This window comes from Drepanopeziza brunnea (genome assembly GCF_022702325.1).
Source record: "Drepanopeziza brunnea f. sp. 'multigermtubi' strain 214-2 chromosome Unknown ctg7, whole genome shotgun sequence".
In the NCBI taxonomy this organism is placed as follows: domain Eukaryota; kingdom Fungi; phylum Ascomycota; class Leotiomycetes; order Helotiales; family Drepanopezizaceae; genus Drepanopeziza; species Drepanopeziza brunnea.
Window position 1 is genome coordinate 528,980 of NW_027094070.1, and position 26,969 is coordinate 555,948.

At 50.1% G+C, this 26,969-nt stretch overlaps 6 protein-coding genes across 6 annotated transcripts; 3 read left to right on the plus strand and 3 right to left on the minus strand.

Annotated features, from left to right (window-relative positions):
• Positions 1-298: 298 nt before the first annotated feature.
• On the minus strand, positions 299-3,161 carry L3040_004697 (uncharacterized protein; the record flags this gene model as incomplete). The annotated part of the gene is made up of 6 exons (XM_066156300.1): positions 299-307; positions 371-727; positions 799-2,072; positions 2,117-2,643; positions 2,692-2,846; positions 2,892-3,161. The coding sequence occupies 6 exons, from the start codon at positions 3,159-3,161 to the stop codon at positions 299-301; spliced, it is 2,592 nt and encodes an 863-aa protein (XP_066011716.1).
• Positions 3,162-4,810: 1,649 nt separating this feature from the next.
• On the plus strand, positions 4,811-7,042 carry L3040_004698 (uncharacterized protein; the record flags this gene model as incomplete). Its single annotated transcript, XM_066156301.1, has 6 exons — positions 4,811-4,852; positions 4,920-4,974; positions 5,035-5,108; positions 5,162-5,490; positions 5,536-6,759; positions 6,823-7,042. The coding sequence occupies 6 exons, from the start codon at positions 4,811-4,813 to the stop codon at positions 7,040-7,042; spliced, it is 1,944 nt and encodes a 647-aa protein (XP_066011717.1).
• A 1,869-nt stretch (positions 7,043-8,911) lies between these two features.
• L3040_004699 (uncharacterized protein) lies at positions 8,912-9,796 on the minus strand (the record flags this gene model as incomplete). Its single annotated transcript, XM_066156302.1, has 3 exons — positions 8,912-9,034; positions 9,108-9,367; positions 9,544-9,796. 3 exons carry the CDS (start codon positions 9,794-9,796, stop codon positions 8,912-8,914), a joined length of 636 nt encoding a protein of 211 aa, XP_066011718.1.
• Positions 9,797-14,878: 5,082 nt separating this feature from the next.
• L3040_004700 (uncharacterized protein) lies at positions 14,879-16,021 on the plus strand (the record flags this gene model as incomplete). Its single annotated transcript, XM_007289286.2, has 3 exons — positions 14,879-14,975; positions 15,086-15,441; positions 15,548-16,021. The coding sequence occupies 3 exons, from the start codon at positions 14,879-14,881 to the stop codon at positions 16,019-16,021; spliced, it is 927 nt and encodes a 308-aa protein (XP_007289348.2).
• A 459-nt stretch (positions 16,022-16,480) lies between these two features.
• Positions 16,481-17,734, minus strand: L3040_004701 (uncharacterized protein; the record flags this gene model as incomplete). Its single annotated transcript, XM_007289285.2, has 2 exons — positions 16,481-17,451; positions 17,515-17,734. 2 exons carry the CDS (start codon positions 17,732-17,734, stop codon positions 16,481-16,483), a joined length of 1,191 nt encoding a protein of 396 aa, XP_007289347.2.
• A 5,249-nt stretch (positions 17,735-22,983) lies between these two features.
• On the plus strand, positions 22,984-26,648 carry L3040_004702 (uncharacterized protein; the record flags this gene model as incomplete). The annotated part of the gene is made up of 6 exons (XM_066156303.1): positions 22,984-23,238; positions 23,309-23,574; positions 23,645-24,104; positions 24,208-24,364; positions 24,427-25,529; positions 25,656-26,648. The coding sequence occupies 6 exons, from the start codon at positions 22,984-22,986 to the stop codon at positions 26,646-26,648; spliced, it is 3,234 nt and encodes a 1,077-aa protein (XP_066011719.1).
• Positions 26,649-26,969: the final 321 nt, after the last annotated feature.

The following is a 26,969-nucleotide window of genomic DNA, read 5'->3' on the forward strand; positions in this document are numbered from 1 at the left end:
CCTCTGCTCCACTAGGCACGTAGCTAGGTCACGTGCACATGCCTATATAGACGAGTAGTTGGTTCCTCCCTGAACCATCATCATCATTACACATCTACAATACAATACCATGAGGATAGACTTCTTCTCTTATACCTTTTCACTTATGACTCTATTATGACTATATATATATCTCTTGATTTACAGTCAGGTATATGGCGGAGCTCTTCCCCTCCACAATGTATGTCCAAAAAATAAGTCCAAATCGCATATCCAGAGAACGGCCCGGTGATTCTCGAGAATAAGAACCACTTTACGTTCATTGACACTATGCAAAGTCAGCTTCTCATATTCTCAAAACAAAGGGAGAAAATCGGAAGAGGGGACGTACCTGCGAATAAAATGCGTTCGCCCACGTACACTTCGAACCCGTGGCACACGTACTACTACCCGTCCAGTTCGCGCCCCCGCACTGGGCATACTTCGCTTGCACAGACGGCGGCGCCAGCGCGAGGATCTTCTCGCTCGCGTGCTCGGCTGCTGTCACGATGAGAGCAGAAGGGTTGGTGGTCACCATGCCGGGGAATATGGAGGCGTCAACGACGAAGATATTGTCCGTGCCGTAGATTTTGGTGTTGGTGTCGACGACGGAGGTGCCTCCCAGGAGGCCCGAGTCGAGGCCAAGTTTTGCTGTACCCATCCAGTGGTTGGCGCGGCGGGCGCCGATGTTGCCCAGTGTGAGGGGGATCTTGGGGGGCTGTGAGCTGGAGAAGTAGATAAGAGGGAGTAGGGGAGGGGGGGGTTGGGTAGGGGACATACGGTTTTGAGGTATTCTGCTCCGGACTGGCTGGCTGGTGGGTAGATCCACGTCAAACCCTTGACCGTACTTAAGTTCTTGACCATGTTATCGATCGCCTTAGCTACAGTTGCTATATCGTTGGCGTTATCATATGGAATCCCTGAGACCACCATGTTTAGATTCTTTCCAATTGTCGTTCGGCCCCGAGCGATTTTTCCTCTTCCAAGGTATAGAGAAAGTGTCATGGAATTTCCGTTTGGAACACCGTTGGACCCTTCCACACGTGATGTCCATTGAAATTGGCGGTTGACGCCATCCGGACCGACAATTTCTTCCCACATCACAGGTCCGATGTTAGGTGCTGATTGCGCGAGGGGCCCAGAGCGCTTAGTGAGGTAGGAGACTTTGTCGGCTTCGAGAGGTGTATTCCACGAAGCAGGCCAATCATAATAACTCACATTTGGATGCGAGATGACCGTATCCGTGTTGAAATGATCATCAAGGTTGTAGCCAACAGGCAAGTTGAGCCATGAGGTCGAGTTGATCATCGTCGGGCCATCAATACTGCTTGCCACGACTTGCAGCTGGTCTGTGGGACCAATACCACTGCGGAATAGCAGTTTGGAAGTCCCGAATGTACCAGCCGCTAAGATGACTCGACCAGTTACGGGGGTGAGGTTGACGGTACCGACGTGCCCGCCATTATTGGTGGCTAACACATTGAGAGATGTGGCATGGCCGCCATCACGGGTGATACGCTCGACGCTAGTATTCAGCCACATCTTGAAATTGGAGCGTGTGACGGCGCTGACGAGGTAGGTTCCCATGGGTCCATTGCGCTCGCCATTGGCAAACATATACGGTGTATGGGCGTAAGTTCTATTCTTTTGCCCTGGGACGTCGTTGGCGATGACGGATCCCCAGCCCGCTGCGGCGAGACCGCTTCGGAGAACGTCAAAGCCAGATTGAATGTACCGCTTACCGTCCATACTGGGAAGATCGGTACCAGGGAGACGAGAGAAGACCCGCTGCGTTGCTGCTGCTATGTCTGCTGATTTCCAGCCTGCTGGGAAATTGACGTCCCAATCCTGCGGGTGAGGCTTCCACCAGAGACCGGCGTTGACTGCTGTACCACCGCCTAAAATACATCCTGCCATTTGGTCCGTATCTGTGCATGCCACACCAGGAGATCCACCGTTCCAGATCCTGTTGCACTGTCCCGGGACATCGAACCAAGTCAGGTTTGTGCCGTCAAGCCAGCCGCCATTTTTAGTTGGTCCTTCAGGACGGTATGCTGATAAAATTTTAGCAATGTCAAAAATTGAAGTATATACTTACTTCCACCCCATCGCCCAGATGACGCAACTCCCTTTTCAATGAGAAGTACTGACTTTCCGGCAGCGGAAAGCTTGTCAGCCATTGGGATACCAGCTGCACCACCGCCAACCACAACATAATCATAAGTGACGCCCGTAGGTACGGGGATTGATGCGAAGCTTGTTGTAGTAGCTGTAGCGGTGGCTGTCGCGGTGGAGACTGTTCCTGTAGGCGTCTGTGTAGCCCACTTCGAATACGACGCTTGAACTGCAAGTTTAGGATCGATTATGTACATTCCCATTCCATTGTCGTGTTGCGAGAAGTCGGAGGATGGGTTGATGGGGTCGACAGGCGCCGTCAGGCCCTGAGCCCACCCTTGCGAGAAAGCGCCTTTGCTTGTTGATGTATTAGATGGTGTTTGAGTCGGGTCATCGTAATAGAAGCAATTTTGGCAGCGGTAGACCAGCGTCCAGTTGGTGGCATTGACAGATGAAAAGATCTGGGTTAGTTTGGCAGATCCTTTATAGGCTACAGGCAATAGGTACGAGCTATGAAAGAAGTTAGATAGATCAGCCGTCTAGTTGAGTATTACTTACGGTGAGTATCGGAAAGACGTGGCGATCTGGTTGCCGTTGCCTGTAGGCCAGGCTACGACCATAAGATGGTTGGGCATAGATCCACCTCCTGCACCAGTGCTACCGTGAAGAACAGAAGACCATCCTGATACCGGGCCATTCGGCGTGGAGCCAATCTGGATGATCAATATTTGTTTCTTGGGTATCTAGTTGGGACTCACGATAAGACCGATGTATTCGCTGGCATCAACCGTGGCAGCATCTGCAGGAAGTGCCATGCCGAAGGTAAAGCCTCCATCGGAAATCAGTGATCCCCATCCGTCGCCGCTTCCAATCTTGCCATTAGTCTGAACACTGGTGTAAAATATAAAACCAGTATTAGGCTCGGTGTAAGTGCCGTGAGTCGTTAGGTCCTGGGCCAGCACGGAAGTAAAGACTATAGAGGTCAGATTCGTTGTGAAGGCTTGAGACTGAAAGGATAAACTCGCCATATGAGGCCGCAGCCAAGACACTGCCGAGAAAGCTTGAAGTCTTCATTTGAGAAGTGATCTACAACGATATATGGAAACAAGAACAGAAATCTAGGATACAGAAGGGAGGCCTGGATGACAGGATAGATTGACACGGAGATGGGACCTCTTCCCTTTATAAGATCCTACTTCAGTCTACCAAGGGGCAGCTGGGCCAGAATGCAACCTATACAAGAATTCGACATCATTGGCTTCTCACCGGAGAAATTTCAAACGAATGCAAGCAACCATGCACCCAAAGATATCGAGGAAATAGTGTGGGGACGGAACTTGGCCGGGGTCAGAAGTTGGGATTGAGGGACCAAAGTGACAAGGGAAATTACCCGTTTGGTGTGGAGATATCCAAATAAGCAACCATGCACCAGTGACGGCTTGTCCTGCCGGTAGCCGCCGAGCTTGACTGTTGAAGATTTGGGGCGTCTTTTAAACCAAAACCCTTCAGGCTCGGTAGGAGCACTCCGTATTTTCGTTTTGGCGGTCGTATCCTGCTTACATCGGGTGGTCGCAGCCACCAGGTACGAGATAGAGTGGTACTATGTTCATCTCATCGCAGCCGAGAGGAGCACTTGGGCCACTCAGAAGACCAAGAGAGCAAGTGGTGTAAATGAATGCGCATCGGAAGAATCTTAAGAAGATGCGGTGATCCGCCTGTGTAGCGTGTAGCCATCTGCATGCTCGCTCGTGGTAATGTAGCCGCATGCGACAGATATACTGAGACTCTAGATGTAGATATAGAATGTATATCTGTATATCATCCAAGTGGCCGATGGGTCGTGTTGCTCTGGTCAGCATGCCTCCGCCTGGATCTCGCAAGCACGAAATGAGATGTTGCCAGAGCTGTAGAGCAATTGGGGGTCAGGATTGATCCCGGACCTGACTTTCGCCGTGGCCAGCAAACAGAAGCGGGAATAAGCAACACACCAAGCAAATCGCTACTGCAGAAGATGCAGATGGGAGGGCGTCTGTCTGGGGCTCCGTGATCTTGGCCAACACTCCACTCGGAAATGAGGATCAGGAAGCTTATGTGGAGGGAGGACTGAAACATTGTCCGTGGTAGGACAGGTACGGTGAAATTCCATGGTGCAATAGGGGAGTGCAATAATGACGAGAGCCAGAGGAAAGAGAGAGAGAGAGAGAGAGAGAGAGAGAGAGAGAGAGAGAGAGAGAGAGAGATGAAGAATGAACATTCATTGAACGAAGAAGAGAGAGAGGTATATATTATAAAAAGATGAGCAGTCTGGTGTTATTGAAACAAAAGAAGAAGAAGAGCAAGAGGCGCACACAACAAGCCGGCCGGATCAATCTTCTTCCCCGCCACGTGACGAGTCCAGAGCCGAGGCAAAGAAGGCGAGGAGGCCAAGTCTTGTCAGCGTGAATCTCCGTGGACGTGATTGGCTGATTAGCCACAGTGCTTGTCGATGTCGACGTCGGTGGTGGGCGTGCCCCGGTTTCCGAATCCACTGGAATCGATACATTGAATTTGCCTCCTCCTCTCCACATCCATCTTCATCCCCCTGCAAAGACTTCCCTCCTCCATTCCCACTTCCACTTCCACTTCCACTTCCTCTTTTGCCTTTTCTTCCCTTCTCTGCCTCAGCACCACTTCCAATATGTCCTCGTTCGCAATGCGAAAATTCACATCTGCCCCTTCGGTATGCTCTCATCCTATCTATCCTGCATATCCCGGAACCATAGTAGCTAATCCCCCCGCGTTCCCAGCTGTCGAAGGCGTTAAGAAATCAAACAAGAGCCTTCTCTGCAACGCGATCCGCTGGTATGCTATGCGAATAGTTGAGAATTAACATTGCCCCGTTCGAGCACTAACTCCATCTAGCTCGCATCATCACACACGCGCCGCTCCGAGCGAAAGAAGCCTCCCCGTTCGTCAGCAATAAATACCCCGTGGTGGTATGTACACCCGCGACAGAGGCGATTGGGATGTATCTGATGGGATTCAACAGGACCATGAGTACGATGCGATTGTTGTCGGTGCCGGCGGAGCTGGGCTGCGCGCAGCTTTCGGTCTCGCCGAGGCAGGCTTCAACACCGCATGTATATCGAAGCTCTTCCCAACTCGAAGTCATACCGTAGCCGCCCAAGGAGGAATCAACGCTGCGCTGGGTAATATGCACGAGGACGACTGGAGATGGCACATGTACGATACGGTCAAGGGCTCGGATTGGCTCGGAGATCAGGATGCTATTCATTATATGACGAGAGAGGCACCACAATCTGTTATTGAGTTAGAGAACTACGGCTGTCCCTTCTCGAGAACGGATGACGGAAAGATGTAGGTTGAATCGAAGGGCTTGCACTCATTTACTAACTGCCACAGTTATCAACGTGCTTTCGGAGGCCAATCGCAAAAGTTTGGAAAGGGAGGACAGGCATACAGATGCTGTGCCGCCGCTGACAGAACTGGACACGCCCTCCTACACACACTCTATGGTCAATCTCTTCGCCATAACACCAACTATTTCATTGAGTACTTTGCCATGGATTTGATTATGGAGGATGGCGAATGCAAGGGTGTTATCGCATACAACCAAGAGGATGGTACTCTGCACAGATTCAGAGCACACAACACTGTTCTTGCTACTGGTGGTTACGGACGTGCCTACTTCAGTTGTACATCCGCCCACACTTGCACAGGTGACGGTATGGCTATGGTTGCCCGTGCTGGTCTGCCTAACCAGGATCTCGAATTCGTCCAATTCCACCCGACTGGTATCTACGGAGCTGGCTGCTTGATCACCGAGGGTGCTCGTGGAGAAGGTGGATACCTCCTCAACTCGGAGGGAGAGCGATTTATGGAGAGATACGCACCGACTGCCAAGGATCTTGCATCTCGTGATGTCGTTTCCCGATCGATGACTATGGAGATCCGTGAAGGTCGTGGTGTTGGCCCGGATAAGGACCACATCTACCTGCAACTCAGCCATTTGCCCGCCGAGGTCCTTCACGAGCGTCTCCCAGGTATCTCTGAGACCGCATCTATCTTCTCCGGTGTCGACGTCCGCAAGCAACCTATCCCAGTTCTCCCCACCGTGCACTACAACATGGGTGGCATCCCAACCAAGTACACTGGTGAAGTCCTCACAGTTGACGAGGCTGGTAAGGACAAGGTTGTACCAGGTCTGTTCGCTTGTGGTGAAGCTGCTTGCGTGTCTGTGCACGGGGCCAACCGCTTGGGAGCCAATTCCCTCCTGGATTTGATCGTCTTCGGTCGTGCCGTATCCCACACCGTCCGTGATAACTTCGAGCCCGGCATGCCACACAAGGAGATCAGCGCCGATGCAGGTGCCGAGTCCATTAGCATGCTCGATAAAATTAGAACCGCCGATGGCCCACTGAGCACCCACGAGATCCGCCTGAAGATGCAGAAGACCATGCAAACAGATGTCAGCGTTTTCAGAACCCAAGAGTCTCTGGATGAGGGGGTGAAGAAGATCAACGAGGTTGACCAGCTGTTCAAGGACGTTGGAACCAAGGATCGAAGCATGATCTGGAACTCGGATTTGGTTGAGACTTTGGAGTTGAGAAACTTGTTGACTTGCGCGTAAGTGTTCTCTTCTCCTACCCCCATCGGAGATTTTGCAGGCCAGGTACTAATCAATCAAAGCGTCCAAACCGCCGAGTCAGCGGCCGCCAGAAAGGAGTCCCGGGGAGCCCACGCCCGCGAGGATTTCCCAGACCGCGACGACAATAACTGGATGAAGCACACGCTGAGTTACCAGAAGACGCCACATGGCAAGACGGATCTTAGCTACAGAGGTGTCGTCGCGCATACGTTAGACGAGGCCGAGTGTGCGGCTGTGCCTCCTTTCAAGCGTGTCTACTAGATTTTTTTCCCTCTTGTTTATCGCGCGTTGTTGGCGGTGGCGGGCTGGGTTTTAGCCCTGTAGCATAGTCTCGGTAATTGCGTCTCGGGTTTTTACAATGCATCAAGATTCGTACATAGACCTCTCTTTTAAAGTAACGTGACGAGAGGAGTCCCTTAGAGTATTCACGTTCCGGATCTCTCCCTATCTCGGCACAAGCAATCATGGCTACGCATCCCACCTACTACAGACAGACGGTGTTTTCCATGACCTTGTGACCTTGTGATCTTTGTCGCAATATTTACCTTATTCTGCTTGCGTTTACTCTGCTCTGGAACCCACGACCAAGGCGGAAGCGACGCCTAGTTTACCTCGTGGCTGGTTTTACCTGGCTGGCAACTCTTAAGATGCTCAACTGTTCAACCTTTCAAGACTGAAAATCTCCGTCTTTTCCAAACCGGCATTCCTACCCTTTTTTTTTTCTTTTGGGCGAGTGTTCAAGTTTCAAGATAGCTTAGACTGCAAGATATGAAATGTGGCAAAATCTCCGCAGAGCTTTGCTGTTTGCTGCAAGGGCGCCACGCCAAGGGTGCAATAACGGAGCGTACACGACACCGAAAACATGGAAGACGAAACTCCTATCCGAGGGGTCCTTCGGAGCTCACCCTGACGGTTGGCTGTGTCGCTTGAAGTCGTTGAAGCAAAGCGGCAGTGATTTGCCGAGAAATGCCAGTATCGAAATCGCTACGGCTGAGAATCCGTAGGCCACTCTAGACGGGCCTGCCTGCTGCCTGCAGAAAAAAAGAAAAAGAAAAAAAAAAAACCCCCCCATGCTGCGAAATACTGCAAGACTCCTGCGATGGTGAAATGACACGTACGCCATGCTTGATTGGCATACCCCAAGTGCCGTGCCGTGGTGGTAAAAGTCCCCTCTCTGTCTGCCTGGTGGTACCGATGGCTGAGCAGACGCATGGCATCGCGAGAAATCTGGCCGTAAGGGCGCTTCAAGGGCGTTTCTCACCCTCAGAATCAGATGCTGTACCACCCTTTACTCAAGCAATATGATAGATAGATAGCTGGGAAAGACTGTCCAGTCACAAAGCATATATGTCCCAATCTAGGCGGAAGCATAATCATGCTTGAGGATTCCCGTGCGTTCATACCGAGGGGGTTGACGTTGATGGTTGAAGCATAAACTGAGGCTTCGGTCCAAAAGAGCGCCGACTCAGGTTGGCGTGGTTGTTGCCGTAATCGAGAAAGAGAAATCACTAACGACGATAATACCTTATCTGTTCTGATGTTGCTCTCGACTAGGTAGGTCTATCGTGTGCTCTTCAAGCTAGTTACCTGAAACCTTGTGTATCAGAGATCTAAATAACAGCGGAATAATATTGAGGATAGTCAGATCTGCACAGAATAGATTAGTAATGAATTACTAGACGGAATAGATAGCTAAAAGAGCTATTCCCTTTCGACATGGCTGTTTCAACAAGGGTTAATCTGCGGGACGCGAGGCAGCGAGAGGTATGTTGAAGGAATTTAGGGTATTAGAGATAAGATTGAGGGGGGATGGAACGCTGACTACGGCATAGCATGGCCCCGGACTGCACGACAGAAAGGGAAATTGCTCATCGATGCACATGAGAGGATGTAAGGCGGGGAACTTTCAGAGGACTTTCGATTGAAGGCTTCGTTTCAGGCCGAGTCTGAGTCTGATAGCTTCTTCATGGCATCTGCTGATAATCTTCTCTCAGCTTTCGTGATTCCTCAACTTATGCTTTGGCCGGCCGGCATGATCTGCAGTCACCTGGTGATGGTATCTCCCTTTCTACCCGAACTGAGCGACCAGTAGGCATTGTTCACATGAAAATACAACCCTTAATTCTGTCTTCATCCCATTTTGTCGTAAACGACTAGATTCATCGCATCATCGCGCCTCGTCGGCGTTAGAAAATCTGGGTAGAACTTATGGCAGCAAAGCACTACCCCATTCTCACTTAGGCGGATCAGAATCTGTATAAGCCCGGGAGTCAGCTCAGTTCCTACATAAAAATGTATGCCAGCACCATAATATTGTATGACTCACCTGTCGAACAGTCTTCAGAGCCAGCTGCTTCGGCACCAAGTAGATGAACATGTGAGTGATATGATGAACATCAATAAGAGTGCGAGCAAGATCCTGGAGATCATCGTTGAAGTCGTAGACGAGCCACTGTGAGTCAACTCCTCTCGCTAAGGAGTTGACGCCTGCTGTTCTGATAAGCTCTGTATCGTAGTCGATTCCGACGCCTTGGGCTATGGAAAGATTGTTTGCGACGCCATTGACATGATCGAGTAGGCCAATAACTTTGATCCCACACATTCAGCATGTTTAAGTCGTATCATTACAGAAAACAGAAACAATATGAGAAGGGGTGGAGTGGTCAAAGGATATCTGACACTAGCGCGGAAGGCTCCAGCGGAAGCTGTTCCCTAGGCCTGGGGCAAAGGGGTAGAGTTTGTGGATATCGCGCCGCTCGTACGGAATTCACCATCGCCGCAGCCAAGATCACAAATGACAGTTGCAGCAGCCTTGCCGTCCTGCAATACAGCTCCTAAACCCATCAACTCAGCTGCCGCGCGCATCGTTCCCGGGCCACTTTCTATGTATGGTGCGAGAGTCCCGGAGTAGCCGAAGGGGATATAGTGAATGTCGCGGAAAGCAAACATCGACATATCGCTGTCGTCATTCATCTTGGTGGTGTCGTAGTTTATCTCTTGGGTCGCGTCGTTCATGTTTTCTGGAGGTGGTTGTTTGGAGAAGACAAGGCCCAGCTGGAGTGGGGCTGCTGTAAGCGAATTGTATTTGGCACGTGAAGTTTTATTGAATCTATATATTATTCAGAGTGATTAGGAGGTAGATACGGGTTCATGATTTTTAACCAGAGCTAGTTCCTTGACCTAAGCCTACTCCGCACAAAGTGTTTGTGCATTTCATAGTTGGTCATCTGTCTACCTCAGAGACGTCGCTTATTCCACTGGTTCGCTCCCAGTTCACTTCTATCGCAAGCAAACACGGTTGAAATCTTTTGATGGCATAATTACAAGACTTCGAGATTGGAGTATGGGCAAGAAGAAATCTGGAGCTGATTGAATTTGCGTCAGCGTGGTGCTTTGATGGAGGTAAGTCGAAATAAGGCAGGTGCGAGAGATGAGGTTGATTTTGGGTTTCTTTCGAGCGGTCTTTTATAACTCGACGAATGGGGCCAGGTCGACCAATTTGCTTCTTTTCAAACTCACGCATCTTTAGGCTTGTCTTTTTCTGGGCCCTGAAACTCCCAGCTTGTTCGTTGCTCATTGCTTCGTTTCTCTTCTTCACGCCGACGAAAAGCGGAAGTTTGAGGTGGAAAGAAATATTTGAGCACTTGGTCAGTCAATATTCTGTATTCTCCGAGTCTTTGACTCTTTGTCTACTCTAATCTTGAGCTTTCATCGTTCATCGTCGTGTTAGGTAGCATTGGGACTGGATAACCAACCAAGGCTAAATAAACATGCGAAAGCTCTCAAGCACATAATCATCACAATTTAGGTAAATTCCCTTGCGTCCCAATTTGAAGAGACTTGCGATTTACCACAGCATTCTCAAAAGCCATCACAAAATCATGCTCATAGAACCACTTAGTACTCGATCCCTTCGCAGCTCTCGCCCTCGGCTCCTCGTCCGACTCCGGTATTTCATTCAGGAATTTCTCAATCCGTGTATCGTTGTTCCCACGCACCTTTTTCGATAATCGCTCAGCGTAAGCTTCCGGATCATCTCATATAGCTTCAGCGCCTTTGATAGCTCATATGTTGCTGGTCTGGCGGTCGCTGTCATTGGAAAGACCGAATTAATAGCAAGTGACAAGGTGCAAGCGTTGTCAATGGCGATAGACCCTCCAGTAGCACGAATTCCGCCATGAGCATGTGCTGCATGACCGATAAGAGCTACGTGATCTTCCAGAATATAGATTTTTAGGTACGCAAAATAGGTGAAGATTGGATAGAATTGAACGTCAGGTGTAAGTTGTATCAGTCTCTTAACAGCCGGATTCCAATTCTTTTCCTGTTAGATTCGTTTCCTTCATCAGGAAAGGTTTCGCAATAAAACTTGTTTATTTCCCTACAAGCTTCCAGACTATCAGATTGATCCCAAGAGACACGTCTCTCTGTAGTGCTCATGGGTCCTTTGGGTCGCTGTATATACTGCCTGTAGTCGTATAACTGCTCTGACCCAGTCTGAAAGCAAAGAGGTGAGTCGCAGGACCCTATCAATGAGTTGAATCAGCAGGAAAACTGGATATTGACTCTACGAGAGATGCGTCGAGAGTTGAACGAAAAGCAGTCATCCTACCCCAGTGGAGCTTGAAGTCCGGGGGCGAATTCCTATAGTACACCGGGGCTAACGATCAGCGACTATATCCGCTGAGAACACGCCATCACTTGCAAAATGCTGTCCATCCGCACACAACAACAAGTCCGCTTTCGTTCTAGTCTGATTTCTGAATTTCAATATCACCCTTTAGACTCGGGTCAATTTCCATACCCGTTATCTTCTTTTCCAGATGAATGATCTCTTCTGAGACATTCTCCAAAAACGCAGCTTGCAAACGACCGCGATGATACCTTTCTGTCTAATGCAGATACTCCGTTGGATTCTTATGCGAGTCATTCCCAATAATCTCGTTCGTTTTCCACTACCACTCATTGATCTCCAAAGCATAAAGGGACAATGTAAGCCTAGAGAAAAGTCATGTGAAAGCGCCTTGGTCACGTGCTAGTAAATTATACAAGAATTGAACGAGAAAGTATTTTCGAAGCATCCATCCTACTTGACCATCTCCTCGAGAGATCAACTGACCGGCATTTCGATCCCATCGCTGAAAAAAAAACGCGCTTTTCTTCGCCTTCTTTCACAAAGTAGTCTGAAAAAAAAATTGATTTTAAAGGAGCTAAATGATAGCATACCCACAAAAACTGCTTAAGGAAAGTTGCAACAATTAGTAGAGGGAAAAAATACCAAAAGAGTACTAAGGATCGAGCGACACTGTATTGATAGCAATTCCAAGTTCCGATCTTGGGACCTCAGGGTTATGAGCCCCGCGCGCTTCCTCTGCGCCAAATTGCTTTTTCACCGCGTTACCCAATTACACCAACTCAGCCGACCTGTTGACGGACGGCGACGAAATAATCTCGTGATATATCTACATGAACAATTTTGTGCCGGAGATAAGCTTGCCAAGTGTGCTTCGCTTGCCTGCTAGCGCCGAAAGACTGCCACCATCTCCAGGCCCATCTCCAGGGGGCGTGATTGATACTTGCGCTTCCATCTCTAAGCAAGATGAGAAATGTCAGGAGATTAGGAGGCGGGAGGTTTGGAGAGTTCTGCTCTTTATTATAATACATGTAAAATAAATAGTTGTTGCTTTTATTTCGATAGCATAGTGTCAGGCATCAAGACACTTTGACGAAAGGTTGTGGTTAGATATACTCTCGCTTTTTTAATATTGCTAAGTAGGTAAAGTGGAAGGAGAGCAGGCTGCAGGGACCTCAGGCCTTGGCACTGGTTCCTATACCGTACTACATACAACCTCATCCCAATGCCTAGTTCTAGAGAATCCAAGTCAAGTCAACCACATCATCAGAACTGCTTCCGCCTGTGACCTAGTATTACTACTAGATAAGTACTGGCAATAGGTTAGGAGCCTCGCAGCTTGATCCAAGGTATTTCAAAGTATTTCTAAGGCTTCAAGCATTCCTTTCGGTGTTTGTGGAATACTAACCCCACTCACTATTGCAAGCAGCCTAAAAACCATTTCATACCCTTGAAGATTGCTTTATAATCAACAAAGAGGTACGAAAGGCGTTTCGAAAAGAAATCTAGCAAGAAGTCAGTCCTTTACTTTTAGCGCACAAACAATAAGAAAAGTAAGGGAAATAAAAAGAAGGAGGAAAAGGACGTTGATAGCGAGATTTTCGGACACGCGTTCTTTTCAAGTTTAGATCCAACACTTGACACCGCACACAAGGACCGTTAGCTCTACGATACTACAGTAGAGCAACTGGTTACGTGTGCAACAACCTTTTTAAGTTTTCTATCTATATAACTAGAAAGGATCTCTTCCATATGAGCACTTTGAGTGGTCTAGTTCGCCCCCTCGGTATTGGAACTCGTGTTATCAAATCACTTAAAACTAGCGGTACTATAAGAGTGCTAGAGTGTTACAATACACTCTACTTCTTTTAATCATCAGTCAATATTTATTCTGGCTTCAGATTGAGCAGGATTAGCGGTTACTAAAGAAGAAACAACTTGTTTACCTTTACCGACAAGGAGTTCTGTAAGGTGGGTGCCAAGCTTTTTATTATTAAGGATGAATAAATCTTGCGCAATTTTTGCTTTCGTCACCGATTAATACGCTCTTCCGGCTCTTATTTAAGAGACTTTCCCTTACGTTGCTGCAACTGAGCAAGTTGACCGCAGTCAACTTAGCTATAGCACCTAATACTCAGACGATAATCACGCTCAACTACTACGCCTTTGGCACTCTTTCCTCCGATATCAGCTTGGCCTTCGCGCAATTCTAGGACCTTAGAGAGGTGCTTAGAAAGGGGTGGTATAGCAAGGGGTGAGTGTTGAGAAAAGGGTGAGTGTATGAGCAAGGGGTGGTATGTCAATTCAAGGTTTTCCCTTCTTACAGTAGAGGTCGTACATATTATATTAAGTGGACCGTGTGCTTGGAGGTGGTACTTAAATCAATCAAAAAAAGTATATTAGTTAAGATACAATTGGGTGCTGCCGAGAGCTTTTTGAGGCCTCGACAGAGAGGTGTGTTGCTGGGAAAAGTGGAAGGAGAGCAGGGTGCACGGATCGCAGGCCTTGGCACTAGTTCTTATACTGCAACCTTATCTTAATTCTTAGTTCTGGGGAATACAAGTCAAGTCAAACCACATCATCAGGACTGCTTCCTCCTGTGACCTAGTATTATCACTAGATAAGTACTAGCAATGTTTAATAAGGATTGTGTCAAGCATACTCTTCTAAGTTCTTACCAAGCTGAAAAGCCATCTAAAAAAAAGACAGACAAAAGAAACCTCCAAGCTGAAGTAGAAGCCGTGGCAGCAAAAGATCCGTAACCTATCATTAGCAGGTCCACCGGCGCAGAACTTCCCGTCAGAAATAAACAGTGAGAAAGAAAACCCGACGGATGAGGGGAAGAGGAAAATCTAAAGATGCTTCTCTTCCAGTTATATCCTAACAAACAACAAATGGCTGTTTATCTGTTACTTTACCATCAAGAAGGTTGCGTTTCAAAACTCGAATACAACCTTGCGACATCCAATATTCCGCAACAGAATCTAACTACCACACCACCCCCTCCTGACGGTATATCGACCCCGGATCTGATTCAAGTTACGGACCTCTACCTTCCAGATCCCTGCAGGAGACGTTCCCTGATAGAGGACAGGCTAATTGACTACCTACCGACCTGTTCCTCTCCATCCGAGCCCAATCAGCAACCAACCAACGGTCTTGTTTTGGGAACATGGCGCCCGATATACAGTTTTACCATTCTTAAACCGCTCTCTGGATGATCGACGTCGGCCCTTGGTTCCTGCAATTTACCCACGATGCGGGATTTTCAAGTCGCATGTCAACGCTGGTAATGGTGGGTGAAGAAAAGATGAAGAAGAGCACGGGGGAACGGGTATTTAACCATGGGCTGTGCCGGTTTCTCATCCTTCTCCCTTCTCCCTTCCCTCTTTCTAGACCTGACTGTAAATATTCCATAACGAGGAGGTTGTTAGTACCTGTTTGATGTGAAGTTGCTGTTCGAGATGCTCCTCACCACCACCAAGGCCCTCCTCGCTCTCCTCCCATTCTTCCTACGCGTCAGTTCCCAAGCCTCAGAAATGACTGGAAGGACAACCCGCTGTAAGCAGATTTCCCAACTACTCTCAAGTCCCAGCATTCGTAAATCTCCAACTCCAACCTCCGCCGCTCCCAAGACCTTCACATCTAACTGACTCGGACCGAATCCTCAGACTGGGACTGCTGCAAACCCTCCTGCGGCTGGACCAAGAAAGCGACTCTGGCAGCTGGCTCCAACCCGGTAACTTCCTGCGACAAGAACGATAACCCACTCGACAACTACGAAGCCACATCGGCATGTCCGTCGGATGGACTCTCATACATGTGTTCGAACCAATCGCCCTGGGCCGTGTCCGAAACGCTTGCCTACGGGTTTGCAGCGACAAGTATTTCCGGCGGCACAGAAGCCAGTTGGTGCTGTGCGTGCTATGAGCTGACGTTCACGAGCGGGCCGGTCGTAGGCAAGAAAATGATTGTGCAGGCGACGAACACGGGGGGTGATCTAGGAGCGAACCAATTCGATCTCGCGGTGAGTACTTTTTTTCCCGACTCCAATCCAACCCCTATTTCTGTCTCGCTTCGTTTCACAACCTCTTCCCATGAGAAGTACAGACCACAACTGACAACCTCCATAGATCCCCGGCGGAGGGTTCGGCATCTTCAACGCCTGCACAGCGGAATTTGGCACTCCCTCAACCGGGTGGGGCGCCCAATACGGTGGCGTCCCCTCACGCTCACAATGTGACGCTTTTCCCGAGAAACTAAAGGCGGGCTGCTACTGGCGCTTCGACTGGTTCATGGGCGCTGACAATCCCGCCGTGACTTTCAAGCAGGTCACTTGTCCGGCGGCTCTGACAGCGAAGACCGGGTGCGTGAGAGCGAACGATGTGGTTGATGAGGTGCCAACGGGTGCGTCGAATGTGGGGAAGCAGAGTACTGTGGTGAAGAGTGGTAGTAGAGCGAGTCCAACGCCGAACTCGAGTCCACCCGGGGGGTCGGTGGTGCAGAAGTATGGGCAGTGTGGTGGTGCTTCGTATACCGGGAGTACGAGGTGTGTGGCGGGCACGAGTTGCGCCTTCAGTACTGAGTACTATTCGCAGTGCCTTTAGTAAAGAGCAGCGATAGGTAGAATCGGAAAAATTTAAAGAGAAAGGGGTTCCAACTGTACATATTGCGGGTTGCATATGTGTACAGAAAGTATATTCGGGTCGTGCTTTCTACTCTGTACTTGCACAATTCCAGCAGCTCTGAAGATGGAGGTTCAAATGATAGCCCTGCGTTCGCTCTCCAGGTTTACATCAAAGGCCTTGGTAGGCCTGCGATATCTAATGAAGCCTTTTGGGAACAGATCTTCGGCGAATGTGTAAGCGAACATCCGCACTGGAAGGGTGGTAACTCGGCTTGATGAATTTAGATTCATTCCGAGGAGAAACATAGGTCCTAAATCCTTTGCCTTGCTGCTTATGAGCTGGACTACTTCCCGAGTCTTTGATACGAAGGTCGTTGAGGGTCCCGATGACAGCAAACTGGCATCAAGGAGCTTGGTTGGATTAATGAGCGGCCTCTCATCATGAGCCTGTTCCTCTGGATTCCCCACGACTCCTCTCAACACCCTCGGACATATCGCTCTTGAGGTGCCGAATGACAGTTCTGTCCATCTCCCTCTGCGCCTCCAACGACGAGATCTTCTGCTGAAGCTCCGCAATCTTGCTGTCTTTAGCTTTCAGCGCGACTCTCGTTATGTCCCTTCCTTTAGCAATGCCTGAGACCCTCATGGCATGTTTAGACAGCAACGCTTTCAAGCGAGCCATCGTGTCACCGTCAATGTAAGAGTCCTTGAGTAATTCCAACATTTCGTCACTAATGTCGTAGCTCGGAGGCGGTCGAACACCTTGAGAATCGCCTTGCGTCTCGGTAAATGCAGTACCTTCGCGGAACCGAGTTGGCGTCGGTGTACCGGAAGGACTGCGGAGACCGAAGCGCTCGTTGCCTTCCCACTTGCCCTCCTTGAGTCTCGAAGTTGGAGTCGTGAAAATGTCTTCGTCGTGATGGCCAGGACCTGATCTCCCCAATATCTTTCCACCGGTCGACGGTGTGGGCAATACATGCTCGTCCAGCTTCCTCTTGCTGCCAGGTGTTGTCATATCATTCGTCTTGATCATCTTCCGCGGTGTTTCTGGGGGATAAGATATGGGATTGTCACGCCCAAGTCTTCTAGCCAGGTCCCGCTCATCCTCCGGTGAAAGCGACCAGTCCGAGTAGTCCTCCTGATCGGCCCCCGAGCCAGCTTCCGGTGAATATCTCGCCGGAATCCGCCCATTTGCTGACCTCGGAGTAGGCGTTACTGGCCTTTCGACTTCACTCCTCGAATTACCCATTACAGCGCGCTTCTCCCTTCCTACCGCATCATCCTTCCACAGAAAGAAACCGCATCCGCCGTCATCTCTTTGCTTCTGGCAAGTGTAGAACCACCGTCCATTATTCGGTCCTTGTTTCTTGACTTGGAAGTTGGAGGCTGGGATTCGTGGATCGCAATTACCTGTAATCGTTGAGCTTTTCTCGAATAATTGCGAATATTTTCCGATGATTATCCTATACATACAATGCCAAACGCCATCATCGAAAAAGCCCTTCAGAGGCACTGTCTTGCTCGGCGTGTGCGCTGCGCCCGGCCGTTGCCGTGGCTTCTGGGGCGTAAACATTGCGATTATTGCGTGTAGGAAGAGCAGAGCGTAGAGAAACAAGGGCTCGATCAAGATATCGTGCGATGGAATCTTATCGCGAGATCTGACAGCTGCGGCATTTTGAGAACCTGGAAGCATTCGCGAGGGCTATGAGATTCCTTGTTATTAAACGGTCGCCATGAAGTCAAGCTTGAGCTCATAATGATGATGCCTCGCTTAGTCATCCTCCATCTTTTTGTTCTCGACGACTTTAGAACCAGCATTTTGAAGATACCTAAATATTTCGCTCTCCTTTGTTTGACTACATCCTCTATACGGCGAGTCCTATTGAACATATCTGAGTATCATTGCTGCGAAGTTTTACATTTAGACCTACTACACAGATGTTATATGGCTGACCAAGTGCTGCTTAGCGCGGCAATGTGCCAGACACGCGTTATGGTTCATGTTCAATTGTAGCGGCGAGCGATTTGATTGTGGCGGTAGCTGGTCAAACGCTCGCGGCTGGTACGAAAAATATATGGGCATGGTGGATCCAGAGTCTGCCTTCTTAGATGCGAACAAGTGCTCCGGCTGCTCCTTCTGGCATTACTTCCATAAGGTACTTACACTGTGTCTTAACAAAATGATTCCTTTCCTTCTGTATTTTTTCTCGAAGTCGGAGCAATCAGGAAACAATGACTTGATTACTCAAACGAATAAAAAAAATTCAATCGTCCTTTTTCTCCATTCTCTCTTTTCCTTTTCTTTCTTTTCGTCAACACCACCACACACACAAAATCACATATATATGTGTCGATCAGGCAGTCTTTCGTAGTATATCTGTCGAGGCGCAGACTCGAGTTGGGGGCCTGTGTGGAAAACTGAAGAAGATAGAATATAATGGAGAAGAATAGAAAAGAGTAGAATGGAGAGAGGAACGTAAGTCGTATACTTACCGTACCTGGTCCTACCTAGGTTACGATAGAGTATCATACGAGAGTTGCCCCACTTCCCCGTATTTCGGATAGCCGCCAACCGTGTGAGCCGCTCTGTACGGACGCATAGGTACCGGTAGCTATTTAGCCAAGGAGGGGTTCTTCTTTTCAAGATTTCAAATCATCTTAAGTATGTTTCATACTGTATACATAGCCATTTTACGGTGACTGCGAAGTGGAACGGGATGGCTGGTTAGTACCGAGTCTAGCGATGTGAGCTGGCGATATGTATGATACGAGGTGATTTGATTAGGCGGATTTGGCTGCACAACTGCAATCTCCGTATCGTAACGATCCCATCATTACTCATCCCGCAATCAGAGGGATCTCGAGAGCCTACGAACAGGACAGGGTGGAGAGGCATTTGTCTTAGCGCGATGAAGGCGCGGATGCGTTCTTGTTGATCTTGATACCTATTATTGTGATGATTCGGTAAGAGGCCATCACGAGACACGAGCACGTGCCGGACGGTGGGGGGGGGGGTACAGTAGGGGCCCTGGCTTCTGGCTCGGCGTGTCAGGAACTGGGGCCCGAGGGGCTCACTGGTTCCCCTTGCTTCTTTTAGGCTTCTAGAGTCTAGACCCGGTGGGGGGGGGGGAGATAAGAAGATAGAACGGGCCAGGGAAAACCTTCGCCACGACGGAAGGGAAGATGATGTGATGCCCGTAGTACAACTAGTGCTTCTTCATCTGTCGTCTGCGAAGATCTAGATGACTAAGTCAGTAAGTACCGGTAGGTAGTCGATCAAACAGTAGAAATAGAAGGAGTACCGGTAGTCAGCTGCTGGAGTGGACAACCTTGTGAGGTGATCCGGTTTTGACCTTGGGTGGAGGGGCAGAGGGGGAGGGGGAAGAGGAAGGGTGCCGGGCCTCGGACCAGAAACGGAGTAAGCAGTACGGTAGTACAAACGATCAAAGCCGAGGAGTACCTTCCTACCTGGTTGTACGGTACAGAGTAGATGAATGCCAAGTCGCAGAAAACAGAAATACTCCGTACTCCGTACTCCGTAGAAAGAAGGGAAAAGGGAAAAGAAAAAAGAGAAAAGCTCAATGAGAAAAGACGGAAATCAATAAAGCCAAGCGCCACTCAAGCAGAGACGGGAAAGCAACAAAGCCAAGTGACTCTTTCCAATAAAGAAAACGCGGAAAGACGCAAATTTGAGAAGTGGCAATGATAGACAACCAATAAAGCACGCTACGCATATAGAACTATTCAATAGACATCCTGACCACCAATACCGATATACATACCCAAAAAGTACACACTTAAATGCCTCTATTTCTAATCAAGATATTAAAGATGAATACTTCCAACAATATTACCGATAATACATTAGCAAGATAGTTATACAACTACCACTATAGCGGTGAAGTGTTATCCCCGGTCAAGCAGGGAGTAACACTTGTAATCGACAATCTCAACCCAGCCCAGCCCAGCCCAGCCTGATACGAGAGCTTCTTTTTAAGTTACGATAAGTGGATGCGGTTCCGACAAGCCCAAGACGGCCAAGGCTCCAGCAGCACGTACTACGTACTACGTTGTAGATGAGTTTCCTCCGTATTGACGAGCCACACTCCCTTTTTCAATCATATCACCAATGCCAAAGCATGCTTCAAGCATCATTCTTCTACGGGACGAAAAAACGTCGGAAATCCAAGGTTTCCAGTTACACCCCACCCCTGCCCATAAAACGTCGTCTGTCGAATAATCAAACGAAATAGCTCTCCCCTTGTTGCAAAGCATCCAGACTACAGATCTAACTCATCGTCAGTTTACCATATCAGTTGGGATGAGCATCTGCGACTCTTCACCCATCATATATATGTTCGCGACCCATGAGAAGCGCCGCACTCTCTCGGGGTCTGGCATAAGTATCGCGATGGAATCCACGGCGCCTCTTTCGCCTTGCGACCATAACTTCTTCTCTTCCATCTGACCATCCTCCGAAGTCACCCGGTAAGAATCTTGGGATACATATCTTTGCGCGCGTTTTTAATCTTGTCACTTCCGGCTCTGACAACACAATACCTATCGTCTGCCTCTGCATAAGCAGTAGGCTCTATCAAATCGTTTATCTCTCTACATTGGCTTGTGCTTCGCATTGATTTTCTCGGCCTCTGCTTATGATCTGCGTTAGTTTGTCTAGGCTCATGTTGCATAAATCAAGTGAGATTTGAACTTGTTTTGATAGCTGTTCGATAGCTGATGATTTCTCTTTCCGGGGAGATTCCCTTCTTCAAATCCTTGAGCTCTGTTAAAGAGGAAGCTGAAGGCTAGCAAGAGCGATGTGAATCTCGATAGTGGCATCGGGTTTGCAGATGTCCGAAATGGTTATAAAGGTTTCTGAGTCGTTCAATAAATGGGAGCCGAAGAAGAGGAACGAACCTCTCAAAGATGGGGGAGAGGAATTGTAAAGTCACTCTGAAGTAGGTGCAGGAAGGAATGGGTATATCTCTCTCTAGGACTGATTCTATCCGATATCTTATTCCTTTTACTAATATTAGCAACCGGTGATTCTGTCTTTTGCTTCTTTTACCTACGTACCAAATATAAAGTCGAATCGATCACCATGCGTTGACGTTTTAAGGCCGGGGCAAGGGGTCTGCAAGCCTCTGTATGGTTGGCTACGCTTGAATTTGGTCAATTACACTTTATATTTGGGACGGTTTTCGACATGGGGACAGATATGCTAGCGCACGAGTACGCCTGTAAATATGTAGAGGGAAACAGACGACCTTGCTTGATTGGAGAGGATATCGAAGACGAGGCTCTGGACGGCACATGCGAATGTGATGATTTTTTTTTTGTGTTGGGGGGGTGGGGTTGTTCTTGGCCAAGGGTCGACGGGGAGCTGAGCTGCTCTTCCGAGGATATACGTAGTACGTAGTACTCGGTACCTACAGAGTAGGTTGAGTAAACACACTCACTCGCTTAACTCTCTGTGGCTATATCATGAAAGGATTTGTTGATGATACCTACGGAGCCCTTCGAGTCGCTTGCCTTGGACCGTTGGTATAATGTGTACTGCTCGTATACGGTGTCTGGTCGAGTCTGAATCTTCCCGGCCGACCTAGCGGTGCCAAAGTGCACATACTCCCAGTCCGTACATATTCACCGTACACATTCACACATGCCGAGAGTTGGCATTCTGTATGTGCATCGCGTCCTTGGCAGCAGAGTCCGGGCGGTTTCTTCTTTTAGTACTGTACGGAGTAGGTCATCTCTCTCCGTATGCGGCGTCCCTCCTTATCGCCTGCCGCTAATCTAATCTAATCTCGTGAGCGAGTGTATTCCGTACTGATACTACAAGTACTACTACTATTGTACTACTAGTACTACTACTACTACTACTACTACTACCGGTACTACTACCTACTACTACTACTACTACTACTACGTACTTACTACTGTAGTACTAGTACAAAGCTCCAGTCCGGAATCGTCCTTCCCCACCACTACTAACAATTACTTATGACGTTGCTATGTCCCCGCGGGGGCCTTGGCGGGGTAGTGGGGTAGCGCGTCTACGCGAATCACTGCCACTCTCGTCTTGGTTAGCGGCTGGGCTCTTGGCTCTTGGCACCCTCGACCCTGAACTCTCAGCGACTCAGTGCCCTCTCTCTCTCTTCCTCTCTCTCTCTCTCTCCGAATGACTTACCGCTCACAGGTCACAACTGACTACTTGAACTATTTGCTATACTACTGTACGAACGAGCAACGGACGACCACCCCCCACGACGACGACGACGACGACGACAAGAGCAACAACCCTACTAGTACGGTCACGATCACGATCACGATCGCGATCACGACCCTACGACGGCACGATGGCCAAGCTTCGAGAAGGCCGTTTTGGCTTCTACCCGCTGTTCTGGTGGCCGAGCCATGACACCATGACACCGTGACACCATGACAATTGACCGAGAGACCAGAACCAGAACCAAAACCCGAGACCTGACAGACCAGAATTGCCCCGGTCCGCTATCCCAGCCGGACTCATCAATCCGGCCCTAATAGCACTACTACTACCACTACTTTCACTACTTTCACCACCTTATCTGCCAATCCTGTAGTCGAACGAACGTTCACTGTCTATCCTAACCCCCCTCGTCCCAAGCGAAACCCGTGATCCTTGGTATGGGGACAGGGGGCCGGGTACTTCCCAGCTCTCATGACGTTGGGCCTGCTTGCGTCTGGGCAGCCAGACTTAGACTCAGTTGACATACGTATATAAGAGTAAGCGAGTGCCCCTCCCCCTTCCAAGAGATTTCTTTCTGACCCCGTCAGACTCAGTTGACATGCATATATAATAGTAAGCGAGTTCCCCCAACCTCCCCCTCCGAGAGATTTTCTTTCTGACCCCTCCAAGATATACTGATAATCCACTTTCCTTTGTCTGTGTTTCCAACCATGGCAAACAACAAGGAACGCCAGGCCGAAGAGGTCCACGTATCGGGCCAATCCAACAAGCCACTCTCGCAACCCCCGCATGCCTTGACCGTCGATGCCGTGGTCGCTGAGCTTTCCGTCAATGTCACAGATGGTCTGACGTCCGAAGAAGCAGCGAAGAGACTGGCAGAGTATGGGCTCAACCAGCTGGACGATGGTCCCGGCGTCCAACCCGTCAAGATTCTCATCAGACAGATTGCCAATGCCATGATTCTGGTCAGTCCCAACTGTCACGCCATCCGGTCCCCAACTTCGAGCCGGGTCCGTGCCTGCTAACTCGCGGTAGATCCTGATCATTGCCATGGCCGTCAGTTTCGCCATCGCAGCGTGGATCGAGGGCGGAGTCGTCGCGGCTGTCATCTTCCTCAACATCGTCATTGGTTTCTTCCAGGAGTTCAACGCCGAGAAAACCCTCGACTCGCTGAGATCGCTCAGCTCGCCGACGGCAAGCGCTATCCGCAATGGAAAGAACGAGACCGTGGCCACGGCGCATCTGGTCCCCGGAGATCTGGTTGAGCTGAAGACGGGTGACGTGGTACCAGCGGACATCAGGTGAGCTCCCTCGTAGCCCTTCAGGCCCCCTCCCCCCCGAAGGCCTTGGAGACTGATCATGTTGTTACAGGCTGATCGAGGTTATGAACTTCGAGACGGACGAGGCTCTCCTGACGGGCGAATCGCTCCCCGTCCAGAAAGACTTTGCGACTACCTTTCCTGCGGAAACCGGTCCCGGAGACCGTCTGAACGTGGCCTACAGCTCGTCCACCGTCACCAAGGGGCGCGCCCGTGGCGCAGTATTCGCAACTGGCATGAAGACTGAGATTGGGTCCATCGCTTCCGCACTTCGAAAATCCGGGAACAAGAAGCGAGAGCCCAAGCGGAAGGCAGACGGGAAGGTGAAACCGCATCGGTACATGCAATTCTGGGGCTTGGTCGCAGGTGACTTCATTGGTCATTTTCTGGGAGTCAATGTGGGAACACCGCTCCAGCGCAAGCTTTCAAAATTCGCTATCCTGCTATTCGGGATCGCAGTCGTGTGCGCGCTTATCGTCATGGGTGCGAACAAGTTCTCCGACAATAAAGAGGTAGGGTCCTTTCTTTCTGCAGTCATGTTCTACAGCAGATCCACTTCCCCCCTGTAGAGCCCTCGAGGCTGCCAACCAATCAGACGCTGACCGCCTGAGCCAGGTTATCATCTATGCTGTCGCTACTGGATTGTCCATGATCCCCGCCTCGCTCATTGTCGTCCTCACCATCACCATGGCTGCGGGGACCAAGCGTATGGTGGAGCGTCATGTCGTTGTCCGCAAACTCGATTCATTGGAAGCATTGGGAGCTGTGACAGGTAAGTCTGAAAAGTTCAAGACCGGGAAAGCCGAAACCCGGCGGCCCTCTAACATCGCATAGACATCTGCTCCGACAAGACAGGGACACTCACCCAAGGAAAGATGGTGGTGAAGAAGGCTTGGATTCCTTCGCGGGGAACATTCTCGGTTGGCCAATCCAACGATCCCGTGGACCCGACCGACGCCCAGCTTTCCTACAGTCCCATCCCCCCATCGCAATCAGTCCCCAGTGTTCCGGGGGAGTTCGTTCCGGGGGAGAAGAAACCAGTCGACGACGATACCCCCAAGACCTACCAAGAGCTGTTGGACGAACATCCCGAGCTGGAAGGCTACCTCAACATCGCCACGCTAGCCAATCTCGCCAAGGTCCACAAATCCGATGAGGGCTGGAAAGCTACCGGTGATCCGACCGAAATCGCCATCCAAGTGTTCGCAGCCCGTTTCAACTGGCAGAGAGAGCGCTTTACAACGGGCGAGTCGCCCAAGTGGGAGCAAATCGCCGAATTTCCCTTTGACTCGACCGTCAAGAAGATGAGCGTCATCTTCAAGTCCGCCGAAAAGGCCATGGTCTTTTCCAAGGGTGCCGTGGAGCGCGTCATCCAATCTTGCCCTCTCATCCAACGGGACTCGGGCGCCGAGCCGGTCGAGCTGACCGAAGAGATTCAATCCGAGATCTTGGCCAACATGGGAGCTCTGGCCTCCCAGGGCCTTCGAGTCTTGGCCCTCGCAAACAAGGAGTGGCATGGACCGATGGGCAAGAACGAACAAGAGAATCGCGAGGAGGTCGAGACGGATCTCATCTTTCAAGGCCTGATCGGTATCTACGATCCGCCCCGACCCGAGTCCGAAGGTGCCGTGAAGGAGTGCCACCAAGCCGGCATTGTGGTGCACATGTTGACGGGTGATCATCCGGGGACCGCAAGCGCGATCGCTCGCCAAGTCGGCATCTTGCCAGCTAACATCGGGGACCTGTCGAAGAAGATGGTGGATGCGATGGTCATGACTGCGAGTCAGTTTGACAAGTTGAGTGATGAGGAGATTGATGACCTGCCGGTCTTGCCGCTGGTCATTGCGAGGTGCTCGCCGGATACGAAAGTACGGATGATTGATGCGCTGCATAGGAGAGATTGCTTTGCTGCGATGACTGGGGATGGTGTCAACGATGTATGTACCGTACCCCCTTACCGCGTCTCCATCCCCCGCAAACAAACTGTGGCTCGCAAGAGATCCGTACCCAGATTTCGCAAGCTCTCCTCGCCCCGCAGACACAATGCTCTAACATTCCATTAGTCACCCTCGCTCAAACGTGCAGATGTCGGCATCGCAATGGGACAAGCCGGTTCTGATGTGGCCAAAGACGCCTCCGACATTATCCTGACGGACGACAACTTCGCCTCGATTCTCAACGCTGTCGAAGAAGGCCGCCGCATGTTCGACAACATCCAGAAGTTCATCCTGCATCTGCTCGCTCAGAACATCGGGCAAGCATGCACTCTGCTCATCGGGCTCGCGTTTAAAGACGAGGAAGATCTCTCCGTCTTTCCGCTCTCCCCCGTCGAGATCCTCTGGATCATCATGATCACGTCCTCGCTCCCTGACATGGGCCTCGGCTTCGAAGTGGCGGCGCCTGACATCATGCAGCGGCCGCCGCAGTCCCTCAAGACGGGCGTCTTCACCATGGAGATCATGGTGGACATGTTGGTCTACGGGCTCTGGATGGCCGCGCTGTGTCTCTCCTCCTTCTCCGTCGTCCTCTTCGGTTTCAATGATGGCAAGTTCGGCATCGGCTGCAACGACTCCATCGACCAGGGCTGCTACAACGTGTTCCGGGCGCGGGCTACGACTTTCGTCTGCATGACCTGGTTCTCGCTCTTCCTGGCCTGGGAGATGGTCAACATGCGTCGCTCCTTCTTCCGCATGCAGCCCAAGTCCAAGAAGTACTTCACGCAGTGGGCCATTGACATTTGGCGCAACAAGTTCCTCTTCTGGTCCATCGCGGCCGGCTTCATCACCGTCTTCCCCACCCTCTATATCCCGGGCCTGAACGACCGCGTTTTCCGCCACGAGGGCATCTCCTGGGAGTGGATCGTCGTCGTCGTCGAGACTATCCTGTTTTTCGCCGGCGTCGAGTCGTGGAAGTGGGGCAAGCGCATCTTCTTCCGCCGCCGGGACCGGGGCTTCGGCTACACCAACAAGGACCTCAGCGTCAGTGTCTTCTCGCGATATAACACCGAAGAGGTGCCGCCCGAGTCCAAGGGCGTGCGTGGCTCGCGGATTGTTTAGGAGTTTCGTCGAATTTTGCGCGGATGGGTTCCCGGATTTGAGCTCTGGTGGTTTTTCTGGATCGTTTGTTTGCGAACGGACGGAGTGACGGAAGAACATAATGTCGAGAAAGAGATAGGCAGAGAGATATACACACATATCTACTATATAGAACGTGGATGGGTGTGGATGAGTCTCCAGGGCGTTGGAATCCGGAAATGGGATGCGCAGCTATCTACCTACATAATTACTAGCAGCGCGCTAGGCAGGTAATCATGTACACGAGATTGTGGAAAATAAAAAAATAAATTAGGAAAGTCGTATGCACATATTCATACGAAT